Source organism: Habropoda laboriosa, unplaced genomic scaffold (assembly GCF_001263275.1).
Source record: "Habropoda laboriosa isolate 0110345459 unplaced genomic scaffold, ASM126327v1 scaffold67, whole genome shotgun sequence".
NCBI lineage: Eukaryota > Metazoa > Arthropoda > Insecta > Hymenoptera > Apidae > Habropoda > Habropoda laboriosa.
Window position 1 is genome coordinate 582005 of NW_017100242.1, and position 15602 is coordinate 597606.

Genomic DNA, 15602 nt, shown 5'->3' on the forward strand with positions numbered 1-15602 from the left:
GTCGGGAGTATATATATATATTTCTTTTTTCTTTTCTTTTCTTCTGGTGAGCGATACGTGTACGTGGCGTGAGTGAGGTGTAAAACGATAGATACTTGTATACCTGTGCACGATTCGTAGCCGTCCAAAGTAGAACAAATAAAATCTGTTACAGCTCTGCCGACCGATCGCGGATCGTCGAGAGACTTCTTTTTTTCCATCGAAGATTCCGATCGTTCACGTGGAATATTCTTCGTTCGAACAGATATATGTAACGACACTCGGATAAAAATTCCATTAGAACAATTTTTCTCCACTGCGGAGAAATTGCTTCGACGCGGGAAAGGTGGGATCGCGGAAATTGGTGAAAGGCGATTTTTCGAACGGAAAAATCGCGAACCGCGTTTTGCAAGGGGAATTAGGTATCCATGGCGCCATGTGATCGCACACGTGTCCCCCGAAATTGTCCAATCGTTCGCTCGTTTCGAACGCGTCGTTAGGGTAGCCGAAAAAATTGGCGAATCGCGAATTGAATTTTGCGAAAGAAAGGAAGAAAGAATGGAGGGGAAAAAACGCACAGGACAAATGGAATACTCCGGTCGGATCCTTCGAATTTTGCCGAAAATTCTGGTAACGATTGGTACGCGACCGATCGGCAGATGACGTACACACACATGCACACGCATACGCAGAGATATACATATAATATATATGCATATATATATACATATATAGTTTTTAGACAGTTTGAGAAAATTAGTAGGTACCGGGAGGAACTGACGATTCATTCCGTCCCCGGGCTTCTCCCTCGAGCTGCTGGAAGTCACCACCATGGACGGCGGTTTATCCCCTATAAAGGCGATCTCTCTTTAAGTCACACATGTTCCATTCAGATGCGTTATACGGTGTGCTTCGTTTTATATATTTGCTAAACTCAGAGAAGGGAAAAAAAAGACACGTGAACAGAAGAGAACACACACGATAAAAGAGCCTCGCGATTCATTTGAGACCACACACGACGATGTTTGTTTTTCTTTCTTTCTCTAGAACAATCTTCGTTCCCCCCTGCCCGAGAATTATTTGTGTACGTATCAGATATACAGGGTGTGATCGAAGTGGGTGGTCGAAATTTGCTGTCGTATCTTGATTTTTCGCGGGGATGAAGAGAAGTCGGATAAATATAGGTTGGAAAATTGTTCTTTTCTGAGATATGGAAATTTTACACGTGGAATTGCAGTTATTTTTTTTTCTTTTTTGGCAAGAGTATGTAACTTTTGTTTGCGGAGACATCTTGAAATTTTAGGTTATGTCAGCGATAACATTGATCTGGAAACGCTCGAAAACCGAATTATGTGACAAAATTCGGAATAGACAAGAAAATCATTTCCAGTAATTCATTTAAGTACATTCATTCTACCCGTTTCCATCCTCGGGAAGAGTAAAATAAAACACCGAAGTTCGACCGCATATTTCGTTCACACGCTGCGTATAAATGCATGTTCAACGAGAATTACGAGTAGTATATATAGTAACGGTAGTATATAATAATAAATTGACTCTTTAAAGAGAGTCTCAACTACTTGAGGTGGTTCACAGGTGGGTTTTTTGGTAATAGTTGTGATGGTAGTGGTATTTCTGAACAAACTCTGGGTAATTCTATTACGCTAGATAGATTCGGTATCGATGCAAAAAACAGAGAGAGAGAGAGAGAGAGAGAGAAAGAGACAGACAGAGAGAGAGAGAGAGAGAGAGAGGGGGGTAAAAGTAAAAGAAAGAAAGATCTTGTCACTGCTATATGTATATGAGAACTGCGCTCTATATGTTCAATAACAATCGACACACACTGTAATATAAATATATGTAGGTATATATATATGTATATATGCATGTATATACATATATATACATAGAGAAACACTAATGGTAATCGTAATACAATTTGCAGGCAGTGTCTGGTGTTTTTTCTCTCGCTACGCGCAAGAAGTAAGTCGTCGTTTTCATTGGTTTTCTCGTATTTTTCGTTATGATACGGCCCGGCCTCGAGAATTCGATCTGGATCGATTCTGAAAGGAGGGAGGAAATTCTGGATGGAAGAGGAGAACGAGGTGGTGGATCGTCTCGTTCGTCGTTGATCGCGAATAAGGTAAGGGATCACACACGCGTAATAAAACTGGTAAATTGGCCATACGATAGCCACGCGAGAGACTCTTACCACCACTCTTATCGCTGCTTTCATAAAAACGGATATATTTCTACTCCGTGGTTTCTCTCTTTTCGTCCTTCGAGATTTACGCGTCGAACCTACCCCAGATCTCTCGATTCTACGATAAAATTCGAACGTTCGTCTCTCTTTTTTTCGCGACGACAAATTTGGCAGGCGTGGTTCTTCGTGCTAATTCGTCTCCGTGAAAACGAAACGCGCCCCGTTTCGACGCCTCGCGGCGCGGCGCAAGTGGAGGATATATAGCGCGACGATAATCGGTATTCCGCGCGGGAGACGGCGGATCCTTTGCATAATCAGCCCTGGCGGCCGTTACAAAGTGTTACGTGTGAAGGAACGTTTGACAGTGCGATAGCAGTCGAGCAGGGCAAAGTGTCGAACGATCGTTTCGATAAGTAGAATAAATACGAGACCGAGGAGCAAGTGAACAGGGTCAGCCACTTGTCAGACTACGATCGGCGCGAATCTTAATTTCAGAGTCAACCAAGACCGTGTCTTATTCCTACACTCTCGTCCCTAGACAGTTGCTATCCGGTTCGCGATCCTCCCACGTTAAAATGTAGCTAAACTTGGAAACATCGTGCAGGATGTACACCGAGAATTATGGAGCAACGAGAAAAGGGTGATTTTTTGTGAAAAATACTACTAATGTTGGGTTATTAGCGACTCAGATTAGGGAACGGAATTTGCATCTTTCGGAGAAGATTTGTATTTTTTGGAAATTGACGAGTCTTCTCGTCCATTGTTTCAAAATTGTTTGATCTTAATGCGGACGTGCACTATTAGTCACGTTCGTTCCGTATTTAATGAAACTGTTTCCACAAACGACGGCGAAACAAAGACCTTTTAAAATGTATATCGCCCAGGTAAAAAGGTCTGAAAAGTATCGTACAGTATTTTACCGTAGGAACTAAATTATTACGCACCGGTTGTAGCGTATAATATCCTTTCAATTGCAGAAACAGTCTTTGCCCTTAATTCCTCAATGTGCCCATTGTCTTTAAAATAAACTTTTGACTCAATAGAACCTCATGAAGAAATCAGAAAGTGTTACGGGTATAAAGACGAACAGGAATAGTATTCCGAACCGAGATTCATCAGATCGATCCGTACAACCGGTGCACGTGCACTCGAATTTTCAAAGTCCTTTTCCTCCGCAACATCGTTCTACAATCACGACCTATTTTTTTTTCACAAGAAATCACCCTTTATGAAACTGAACCGTTTCAAATTCTCCTCGCACTCGATATCAATTCCCCTGTTACAACCCCTTCCAACTTTCACTGTCGTCCAAACGACGAACGAGACAAAATGATTCGCGACCGTCCATTGGACACAGGATCACGTCCAAAGAATCCGAGCCACGAGTAACGCGAAGACAGCCTCGAACGTCTTCTCGTTTGGCAGACAGTTCTCGCCTGGTTGTCGCCGTCGCGATATCCTCGCGATATCGTGGCTCGTAACTCGTCGCGTATTAACTATATTAAACGTCGACGAGGCTCTCTGTGTCATGGTGGATGCGTGATGACGTCAAGGAGAGGACTTGGACGCGCGTAGGACGTCGGTTAGAAGAAAAGGGACGGTTAGAGGGGGGGAAATTGAGGAGACGGAGAGGTTTTAATCTACGGGAGCTCTCTCCGGGAACGCACGTCGCTCCTGAAAACGAATTAAAATCTGTTTAATAGAATTTTAGCGTGAACACGGGAGCCGGACGGACGGAAACTGTCAAAGGTGGAGGAAGGAGGAGGAGGAGGAGGAGGAGGAGGAGGGCAATCAAAGGCGGAGAGGGCACGATGAGAGGCCAAAGCGTGGCCGTGACAATTTATCCTTCGCCTCTCCCTTCTCCTCGTCCGCCCTGGGATCCGATGGACCACGGCAAAATGCATCATCTCACAGTTGCCGTCCCTTTTGTCTGCAAATCCTTTCGTTTGAAGGGGTGAGAAAAAAAAAATAGAAAAAAAAAGAAGAAGAAACAGAAAAGGGAGGAGCAGGAGGAGGTGGAGAAACTTGCGAGCTGCGAGCGCGCGCGCGCGTGTAACGGACTTACCTCTCTTTCTTTTTTCTTTGTTTGTTTCTTTTTTCGTTTTTTTCTTTGGTTCTCTTTCGTTTGTTGAAAAAAAAATAATAGAAGAACTTCTCTACAAACTAAGTTTCTCTAGTACACTAATTGTAAATTGTGTGCATCTACGAATGGGAGCAACAACGACGTTTCTCGCGTGTTTCGTCGTCACGCGCGACACGCGGACACTCTTCTCGCGGAATCAACGAGACCTTTTGCTTTTTGCCTCGTCGTTCGGAAGCGAGACGATATGCTCGCTGATCGAAGACAAGCTGATTATCGTTTTTTTCTCTTTTTTTTTTTTTTGGTAACAGGGCGTCGAGACTCGACGCGACTCGACGTCGATATTTTCTTACGCTCGCGGCAACATGGCCTCGCCTTGGACCGTGTAATCGACCTGTCGATGCTCTCTGTTCGTTTATCTTTTGCGAGTACAAGCGTGTCTGAGCCCGTAACGCAGCGTATGCGTCTTGGAGAGGAATTTATGTTATCAGTCAGTAATCACAGTTAAGTATTAAGTAGGTTAAACGTTATTCCCATTTTCTTCTGACTCACTTTGCCACGGAATTTTTAATTATTGCCTAATGCGAACGAAGATTACGAAGGTATAATAAAATTTCGGTAACTTGCAATGAAACGTATGGAGAACGTACGATCTTACGGGAAAGACACTTACTTCCATTCATAAATATCAGAGTGGATTACACTCCACTGCTTTATTACGTAACGTATTAACACATTAGTTAAAATACATATTCGTGTTACGTCAACGAGAAGCAAATTTGTCTGCATTAAATATACACTTGTATTTGAATAGATTTTTATTTGAATATTGAACACCTTGTTAATTCGTATTAACCTACTATACGTTCGTTACATGTCCTAATTCTCGTTCTGACCAGCCAGAGAAATATCAATTACCATCACTGCCCGCCACTGCTAGTAGTACAACTCGAGCAATATCAATCCTACAGGAAAAACAGTTTAAAACGTGCACTTGTGTAACATTTGCACACTAGTTGTGTAATTTAATCTGCTCTCTGGAACGAAGTTAGAAATTCGGAAAACTGAAAATCCAAAAATTCGAAATTGACATTTTTGAAACGTACGCCAAAGAAGTATAACATTATAATTAAGTGAAACTACAACTGAATCGATCTTCGCAGGCGATAATCGCGATTCTAGCGAAAATTCGCTGGAATCCGAGACACGACACGCAGCGACAGTGTCTTTAATAAGCGCAATCTCCGCATAGCAGCTGGCCGGGGGTCGCCCGCGTCAGCGCGTATGCACCAAGCGCATAGCTGCACTACTGTGTGCAGTGAGAATGTTTCGCCTCGCCTCGCGTTGCGTCGCTTTCGTCCCGTGCAGCCCTTGTCCGTGAATACGGAGGGAGCAGGTGTACGGGCAAGTAGTAACGCGTACGATTATACCGACCGCCGCGGCTTCCGGCCGCTGCTAAACTCTGCCAATGTGTTTTGTAAGCCTTTAATCTGACTTCGTTAAGGGGGACAGTCCTCGGAAATTACTCTAATAGGCGTTAACCACTGCCATTGGAAAGCTGAATTACGGGCATAAGCGGTGGAATTTTGCGACATTTTTCTAGGGAAATAATGCTGGGTTGAATAATGGATAGCTTTAGTGTAGCAATTATTTCCTCGAATTAGACGCGAGTGAAAATACTTCTCGGTTGCTGATTATCTGTATCGATCGTTCTCTTTTTATTACTGTTAATCGATATCGGTAGCAAATTTTTCTAGGAAAGGAGATAATCTTTAGCGTTGGAAGTATCGATTATTGTAAATAAAAAATCACATTCCTAAGTGATAAAAATGTAAAAAATGTGTGAATCAAATAGTGGAATGGTGGATATTCTGAGGTTTAGTACTATCCAAATAAAGGAATATTTCGATGGGAATAAAATCGACAGAGGCGGATCGGCTAAGGAAATTGATTAAGATTCATCCCTGTAAACAAAGTAATTCGAATTCCGACAGTGATCCCCAAGAAAAGGACAATGCCACGAGCCCGCAGGATGCAAAGAGCAACTCGAATCATCTGCTCCACCTACTCGACCGTCAAATTGCACTCTCTTCGGATTAAATTTCGATGGAACAGCCATCGTGTCCCGACGGTGCATTTCGTGGGTCTCGAGGGTCGATGCACAAAGAGTCGTTCGACGCGCTATTGGAAAACCTTCTCCCTGTACTATACTTCCCCTGTAAAATTCACTTCTTCGAAAATTAACCCGCAAGGAAAGAAAGAAAGAAGTAAAAGTATTCGCTGTGTAGCACACTGTGTAGCTCGATAATCATTTAACCGAGCTAGCAGTTTCTCAAGTAGCTCTCACGTTTAACTAATCGATTCACGGTTTCATAAATATTTGCCTTGACGAACGATTTCCCTTTGACGCGTCTACATAGCCGGAATTAATTCCCTAGTAAAACTCGTCCTGCAAGATTTAGGAGGCTTGCTCTCCCTCTCTCTCTCTCTCTATCCGAACGATCTTTGAATCCAGACCTCCTCATCATAATTTCATCAGATCCCCATGACACAGTGTCGGGGAAGAAACGTCACGAAGCTAGCCCTGAGGCACGAGACGGGTTTAATACTGGATCTCGTGCTACCAGATGTCAACGATTTTTTTATGATACGTCTACAGGACGAATTAAATATCGAAGCAGACCCCTATTCGAAGGGTTAACAAACTCGCGGATACGGAGGCTGATAAAAGTATCTGTTGCGGGAGTTTATTGTCGCGAAGATACTAAACCTTGGTTGGAATTTCCAAGTTCACTGACTTTCTTCTTTTTCTTTAACTGCTTGATACAAAATTAGGCTTGAGAAAAATACAATTTCCACTTTTTCACATGCTTCACACAACAACGAATTTTGATAACTAATAATTACCTAAGAAGAGGTTCAGAAACTGAGCTAAGAAGAAAATATTGACTCGAGTGACAGTGGTTAAAATTTGAAAGTTTTGGAATAAGTTTGATACAAAATTCACATCCTCGAGGACAAAATTTCGCCCAACTGTACAGTTCGATGTAATTGATAATAACGTCATCTGTAGAATTCGACAGTCCGCGAGCTGCGCCGCACTGGCCATTGTTCCGCACAATTTCATTATCACAAAGATCCGAGGCAGCGCGGTGGTAGCGAGTTACGAATTCACCGAGGCTTTTCCATGACTCGGAGAAGAGAGTATGGCGGCCCCATATTCATCCGGGACCTGGCTCGAATTTTCCAAGCGGCGGCCTCGGGTAAAATCGATTCGGAGTAGCGAGAAGCGTAAACACGGGGGCCAGGGTGGAGGATCTATTGAAGGCGAGGATCGAGTGCGAACCTCGGGATCCAGGCAAAAGGGTTTTCGGGGGAGGGAATGAATGGGAGCCCTGAAAGAGGAGGAGCGCTGTTTTCGCTACTCTCTACTCTCTGCTCCTCTTTGCCGCGGAAGACTAGCCCAGAAATAGGCAAAGGGGCAGCATGTTTGAATTCGCCCACGTGTTGGCCGCGTGACGTCACGCGGATCGTGTGGGCGTAGCAAGAGAAGGGTGGAGAGGGAAAATGCGGAAAAGGGAATGCTCGATGGAGGAACGGTCGATGCGCGGATTCGAGACAAAAGGGGGAGAGCGGAAGGAATGGAAGAAGTATGGTAGTTGTGAGGAAAGTATCGGTGGAGAAAGGTGGAAACGGCGATGAGAAGGATAGGATGGCTGAAAGGGTATAATTAAGTAGTGGTTGTATCGATAGCGTAGTGGAGCTGATTGTCTGTAGGTTTGTCGGGGCGATCTTCCAAGTAAAGCTTCAATCGTCGGAATAGGTGTTAAGATGGGTGACCGTAGGAGGAGAATCTTTTTCCACGTGGTTTTTTATCAATGCTGTGTTAGATTCCTACGTCTCTAGTTTGTGTAATTTATATTAAGAAATTTATAATAGAATGAATACTTTGTTGAAAATCGTTACACGGAAATCAATAAGTAATATAAGACCTTACATGAAAGGGTGGAACGAAAAATAGCTATAAGGGAGTGGGGGGGGATAGCCAAGAATCAATGCAACGACGGGAGAGGGAGAGAAGGCAGAACCTGAGAATTCCCGTAGGATATACCGTGCGATATGCCGCGATACACGATCGTGAAGAGATCCGATCAAGGATTTAACGGCTAGAAGGATACTGGGATACCGATCAGAGGAGAGGAGTCCACGCATCATCCCTGGTCAACTCGGATACTCCGGGAAGAGGATTGGAAAAATTGGAAGAAAAATTCACCAGAGCAAGGATTTCTTCGCTCTCTCGATACGAAAAAAAAACCTTCTCTTTTAACCCTCTTACACATTTCAATGGAGAATCTCTTAGGAAACACCGAGGGGAGAAAAGAATGTTACCGATCGAGAACCGACGTAAAAGTATAAGAACAGAAAATCAAAAATCAAAGACACACTTTCCCCTCAAATCTCCCTCCAAGGGGGAAACATTCATCTCCGTCGTCGTCGTTGCAGCATAAAAAAGAATCGACATGAGTGAAAAAGAAAGAAAAAGAAGAAAAGACGAACGAGAACGCACAGAAAGGGTGGCAGTGGAGGGGTTTTGCTGTTAGCCCACGCGCGAATCTTTCTCCCCTCTTCTCGATGATGCGCACCCCGATGAATCGGTTCACAGTTCACCGATCCTGTCACTAATCAACTGTGAACCACACGTATACGCGTATTCTCCGCCCCTCGTACTCGAAAACCGGCTCGAATGCGTCGCATAAAAGCGAGCCGTGTGGCGTCGAGTGTTCTCGTGGAACACGTGGGAGGGGCAGGGTGGGAAGAAGAGAATCCCCGGTATCGGTAACCTAAATTTACTCATTAGCCAAGGAGGAGGAACCCGGTTACACTTCCCCTCGCGCACCGTGCTGCCGCCTTCGCGATAATGCGGTATCGCTTTTCATCTGCCACTCCATTCGAGTCGATCCCACGAGTAGACCTACTTTCCTATTTCAAATATTTCATTTGCTCCAAGACTTTTTCCTCTGCTCCCCACCTTCGTACGGGCAAACAGAAAATTTGCATCTGCGCTGCTTTTCAACCCTGTATACCATTTGACAATACCAGTTTTTCATCAAACTTTCGAGATCCTTTAAGACTTCTTTGATCTTCTCAAGATTCTCCGAGAACTGTAAAGCGATTTTCGAAAGAATATTTCACGTGTCTAAGTTCACGTTACAAGTGACAAAGTTGCTCTCAATTAACCCTTTCGCTCGGTGTCTTAAAAATGTTAACTTTTCAAACTGGCTCATCTATAAAACACTATGTCTCGAAATAAATCCTTTCAACGCTCTCAGATCAATCGAAACCGACGTTCGGTATCTCCTCGAGAGTTTGGAAAATTCTTAAAGCAATGTTTATCGGTAAAATGAGATCGATCTCAGCCAGGTTTGCTACATAGAAGCGTTAATCGCTTTGTAAACACGCGTAGGTACGTGCCGCGGCGCTTTTTAGACTGCATGAGCATCGTGGATCGGTCGATTACACTTTCCTTCGACTCGGCTTGCCTGTAAATATCGCGAATACAGGTTGCACACATTCTCCGTAAACCAATTATCCGCTGACACGGAAAGCCTGTGCTCTCCTCGTGCAGCGAGAGTTTCAAGGGCGATGCTGACCCTCCTCCCAGGCCAGCGTTCGCCCTCTAATGTCTCCGTCGCAGCCGATCCTCTAAACGCCAGCCTCTGACGGTAATTCGACGCTGGATTTGACGTTTAACCGCGTCACTGTTGAATTATACGAGGGATGTGACATTTCCACGAAAGAGTAACGGCCAATATATATTGCTGTCAGTGGCGATGAACTTTGAACTAGCGGCAACTCGAACGTTTATTTCCAGCCCGTATTGGCCCATTCAGACCGGCTTCCGACGTTACTAAAGACTTCTGCCTGTCGTTAAATCGACGCAAATGTTCGTTCAGTTCCTAGCGTTAAATAGTGTCAGCAATGTAAAGATCGTCGGAGAAACATTACCACCGAGTAGTTATTATTAAATTGCAGTTTCTTCGATTGACGCAGAGAAAGTTCTACTTGGCTCGGTGCATCGAACGATAGCCGAGAATTATACAAAACGAAGTTAAGAAATTAAACAACTTTTCAAATTTGCATTTAAAAAAATTCAAACGACAAAATGATAAAAAAAAAGAATTCACAGATAACCAAGAACGAACGAACGAACACTTGCAAGCAATTTCTCCCTCAAAATGTCACCTCCGTCGCAATTTTTCTCCCTCGGAGAAATGAAATTCCCCTAAAAATGGAGGCCGCGCGAGAATCTTTAATTTCCAACGAACGATTCAAACTCGACACTCTGAAATCGTCTAAAAGTTCTTTACTGACAAAGGACAAAACAGAAGAAGGCAAATCGAGAATACACGGAACGCGTGAATTCTCGTGAGTCGATCGATCACGAGGACTTTCGTTCGTTAATCGAATCGTCAGACGTAAAAAGAATAGAAACAAGTGGCAAGTACATATCGAGCACATGGACTCACCCTTCTCGGACTCGTCAGGCACGGGCGTGATTCGTTCTTCCTCGCTGCTGCTGAAGCTCCTCTGTGGCTGGAGACCAGCCTGGCCACCCACTGGTTGCGAGGGGTGAGCACTTTGCGTTTGATGCACCGAATATTGCTGAGGTGGATGCACCGAGCTTCGCGGTGGGCCTGCTTCTACCGTTGGCGGACCATATGTCATCACGAGGTCTGCGTACTGATCCTGCAAGGCAAAACGAACGAAACAAATCACGTTTCGTCGAAACGAAATGCACGGGGTGTCTCGATTGTACAACTGAACTACTTCCGCTGCTGTTGACGGTAAGAAAAAGAGGACCAAGAAGAGTTTGTGTAATTTATAAACATGCATCTGGCGATGATAAAAAGTAAATCCCCTGAAAATCATCTTGAAGATCGTTCTCAAGATCGTAGATATCTTTTTTGCATATTGACGAGTTCGCGAGTTCACTGAATAATGCAAAAAAGATATTGGTGATCTTGGAAGGTTCTCCGAAGTAACATCGAGGGAACTTTTCTTTATCGTAAACTCCTCTTGGTAATTTTTCCTTAATTTCAATAGCAAAACGAGGGTAACTTAGATCGTCGTTACAAGCGAGACACCCTGTATAGAAGAGAAACACCAAGAATAATATCGCAGACCAAGTCAAGATTCACAGTGGACACATCGAGATATAATATAATAAAAAACAGAGCGCAGAAGCATAAGACAAAATGAACGATATGAAATGAAATGAGAAATGAAGAGAGATAGGATAGGGTGAAGAACGATGTAGAAAGTTGTCCGAGCAGAGAAGTGTCCATCGAAATAAATTCCCCTTTTTTTTTTTTGTATTTTTGTTATATTCTTTCGTTGTATCGTGTGGTAGTATTAGGTGGTAGTAATCGTAGTAGTAGTAGTAGTTATCGTCGTCGAGAAGATCCTCTCGAATGCACAACGCCTACGTAAGAATGTCGTTAACGTCCGCTCCTACGCAGATCTGGTTCTATATACACGGTGTGCATATACTTGTTGAATGTTTAATTTCCAAGCGTCTGTGTGTGTCGAGTAGGAGATAGAGACAGAGAACAGAGATAGACAGAGCACAGGCCGGTTTTTTGTGAACGCGTCGTCCGACGCGTTTGTACTTTTTTTTTTTTTTTTTAGGCACAGTTTTCGATCCAGGCTTCGACGGCAATTTCGGAGAAGTACTTGGGGGAGGTTGGTCCCACTCACCGGGTAGATCGGCCGTTGCCTCTGGTAGTTCTGCTTTTTCATGAGACCGTCGATCTCGCCCCTGTACAGATTCGGGTCATCCTCCGCGTACGCGCCCGGATGCCTGGGCGGTTGCTGCATCTGATGAGCCGAGGCTACGTGAGGCGTCGGCAGGCTTCTCGAGTGAGGCGAAACGGACATGTCCACTCCGTTATCGCTCGTCGACAGTCGACGCCCTGGGCCCTGTAATTCGCCAGCAGAAACTGCGATTTTTTCGCGTCGTGTTCGCCCATCGTTTCGGTTATTCGTCGCGTGTGGGTTGCAGTGATGGATGCAAACAGTGCGATTTGTTTATTTTTTGGTTGCATTTGTTTCTGGTTTTGTTTTTGTTTGGTGATATCAGCATGTGGTGACGGTTATGCGTTTTGTGGTTGAATCTTTGGACAATTGGAGACACTTTGACTGGTGAATTTGAAGAGTTGAGAAATGAGATTTTAGCAGTCAAAGTGTTGTAATACAACGACATTTGTAAGTCGTTCGGAATGTCCGGTGAAAGAAATGATCGTCATTGTCCAAAGATAAGGGAGAAGAGTAATGAGGCAAAGTGATAATGAGCACAGTGAGAAATGGCGAGATATACCAAAAGAATGGCATCGCCTTGCTTCGGCCGAATATAACATTATATTTCGTAGCAATTGTTGTAGCTGTTGTTGCTGTTGTTATTATTTGTTGTACATCCAGAGCAACAGTGCGTGCACGAGCGCTAGTTTAACGACCAACAGGGAGTTTGGTGTATATATACACTCCCCGTGGTCTAACATTTAAAATGTGAAGTAAATCGTACTTGCTCTTGCTGAGAGTACTGTCTTCTGAGCAGACTTCCGCTCCTTAGTAACAATGGCAAATTCTCCTTTTCGGCCGCGCTGTGCGCTCTCTCGAGTTTCGGTCTTTTATCCTGAGTTTGGTCCACGAGTCCCGGAGGACCACCCACCTGCATGTCCTGCATCCGTCGCAGCATCGCGTTCTCCCCGGCGCCCAGGCCGCCCGCCTTCGTTATCCATTGTCCGGTCTTCGACAGCAGCTCTTGCTTCTTGCGACAGAGGATGCACACCCATATTACCTGCAATCAAACAAAATTTCACCGTCTCGATAGGATTCGTGGGATTCTCGAGGGTCACGATTTTCGCGATTTCGGGGGATTTTTCGAGTTCTTGAGGGATGCAACGATGCGACGACCTTAAATTTTTCAAATTATCGGAATTTCCAAGGATTCGGAGTCTTGGAGAGTTGGAAAGTTTCGAGATGACATCTTCGCAACGGTAGATTTACATAAATATTGATATTTCGGTCACTACCTGGAAGTTTCCTGGACGAATATCGATGGAAATATCGAAATTTTCGATAGACCAGAATTCCACGGAGTTTGAAAGCCTCGAAATGACACCTCTGCAACGCCAAATTCGCAGAAATTTGATATTTCGAAGAGTCCAGTGGGTTTCTGTGTTTCAAGAATCTTTGCAATGCTAAATTGTCGAAATATTGGAATTTTAAGAACACCAAAATCCTGGAAGCTTCGAGATAACACCCATACAACGCCAGATTCTCGAAAGAATCGAGCTCTCAGAGTGGATCAGGAATCCCCTCAACGTTCCAACACGACAGCTTTGCAATGTTAAATTCTCAAAAACTACGGAAACATCGAGGATCCTACAATTTTCGCCAGCCTCGATGCTTCGAGATACCTTGGCAATGCTGGATTCTGAAAACAGTCCAAGTTTCAAAGATTCTAGGTACTCCGCAGAATTCCATCGTTTCCCCTTCGATCTCATCGAACGATCGATCGCCTCTGCGACGAAAATAATCCATACGCCACCATCGCGAGAGAGAGAGGGCGAGAAGGGCAAGGGGCAGGGTAAAGAGTCCTGGAACTGATCGATCCAGGTCACCGCTTGTAGCGAGGATATTAATAGGAAATTATCTATAGGAAGTCGACCAGTTACGATGCTAATTGAAACGTGTAAGCGAGTGGCGCGAGCCTCAATTTTCCAACCCTTAAAAACTCGCCGAAACACATCGCCGTCGCGTTGTACACTTTCGACAGCTAGGACAACGAGGACGGGGACGACAGATCTTTCACGCTTTTAACAGAGAGTATTTGTCGAGCGAGGAGAAGTCAGGATGGGGACGAGGTGGAGGAATAGCAGTGTTAAAAATACACGACACCCAGAGGGGACGGTAAAAGAGCGAGCAAGAGAGAGAGGAAAAACACGTCGACTTTGACGCGTTTATACTCGAGGAGAGAGAGTTTTCGCGGGGGGAGAAACTGGAGAAGTCACGTGTGCTCGCGAAATTATTTGTAAAATCCTCTTTAACGAAGTCTCTCCCGGACTCTATCGCCTCCGGTGAAATTCTTATGCAAATCCGACTGCTGGAAGAGAGATTCGACTACGGAGTATAACGTTAAATTAAATCAAGCGGATCGGCGTGTAGCAACCGAGGGCTGAAAATATCCGGACCGCTTCAGGGATTCGCATCTCGCGTCACGACGACCATATCGACACGTGCAGACGTTAATAATCCAACGAGTGCTCGTTCAAACATTTTGTCGCTGATGTTCACGATGTGTCTTTCTCTTGTGACGCGAATTGTTATTGTTGCTGCTGCAAAATTGTATTTTAGTATTTTTTTTGTGGGTTTTTGATTATTAGGGCAGTGGGTAACGAGAGTTCTTTGACTCGCAGGGAGAGTTTCTCTTGGAAGTATCGATATTTTTGTGATTTTGGCATTGCAAGGTGTCATTTTGGGGTTTTTGGACTTCCGAGGACTATAGAGTCCCTAGGATTCTAATATCTTTGTGAATTTGGCATTGCAAAGATGTGATCTTGGGGTTTTTGAACTCTCGAGGACTCTGGAGTCCCCAAGGTTCCAATATTTTAGTGAATTTGGCATTGCAAAGGTGTCCTCTTTACAATTTTGGACTCTCCAGGACTCTGGAGTCTCCAAGGTTCCAATATCTTTATGAAGTAGCATTCAAAAACCCTAACCTCGACACCTTCACAAAGTTTCAAACCTACTAACCAACGTCAAACGTCCAAACCATTTAAACTGAAAAAATAAAATATACCAATACAACTTTTATTCTATACTGTACAAAGGAAAAATCTAAATCCAGAGGAAAGATGGTATTTCGAAGTAACAACCACACTTTGGGTACGTGAAGGTACGGGTAGAAACGACGAACGAAGACGCGGGTTAAAGAGTAAGAGGATCGAGCGTCTTGGAAGACGAAAAGCGTGATTCTTCGGGGGCGAGCATTCACCGTTCCCGCGGTACAATGAACGAAAGGCTAATAATTAGCGGGCTAGCGAGGCGACAACGCTCGCTGCGGCTGGAGGAACGTTTTGAAGGATGAATAGCCGGGCAGAATACTCCATCAAGATAAAGCGTGATGGATGGACCATTTAGAAGCGAACCATAAAACAATGCCCATGCCGGTTCCCATCGATAACACTTTCCATGCCCATTCACGCGTATTATTGTACCAACTATAATGGCGCGAGCGGCGCAAGGACACCGCTCGCTGGCCTGCTCCCTTGAATTACG

General features: G+C 44.4%; 1 protein-coding gene across 1 annotated transcript in view; it reads right to left on the minus strand.

The window, feature by feature from the left end:
- Positions 1-15602, minus strand: part of LOC108571954 (regulating synaptic membrane exocytosis protein 2-like) — a 92103-nt gene that overhangs the window by 51219 nt on the left and 25282 nt on the right. Inside the window, exons 3-5 of the mRNA XM_017934111.1 lie at positions 12844-13119; positions 12021-12242; positions 10790-11009 (exon numbers count right to left, since the gene is read on the minus strand). Coding sequence (XP_017789600.1) covers positions 10790-11009; positions 12021-12242; positions 12844-13119 — 718 coding nt within the window. The remainder of the gene's footprint in view (positions 1-10789; positions 11010-12020; positions 12243-12843; positions 13120-15602) is intronic.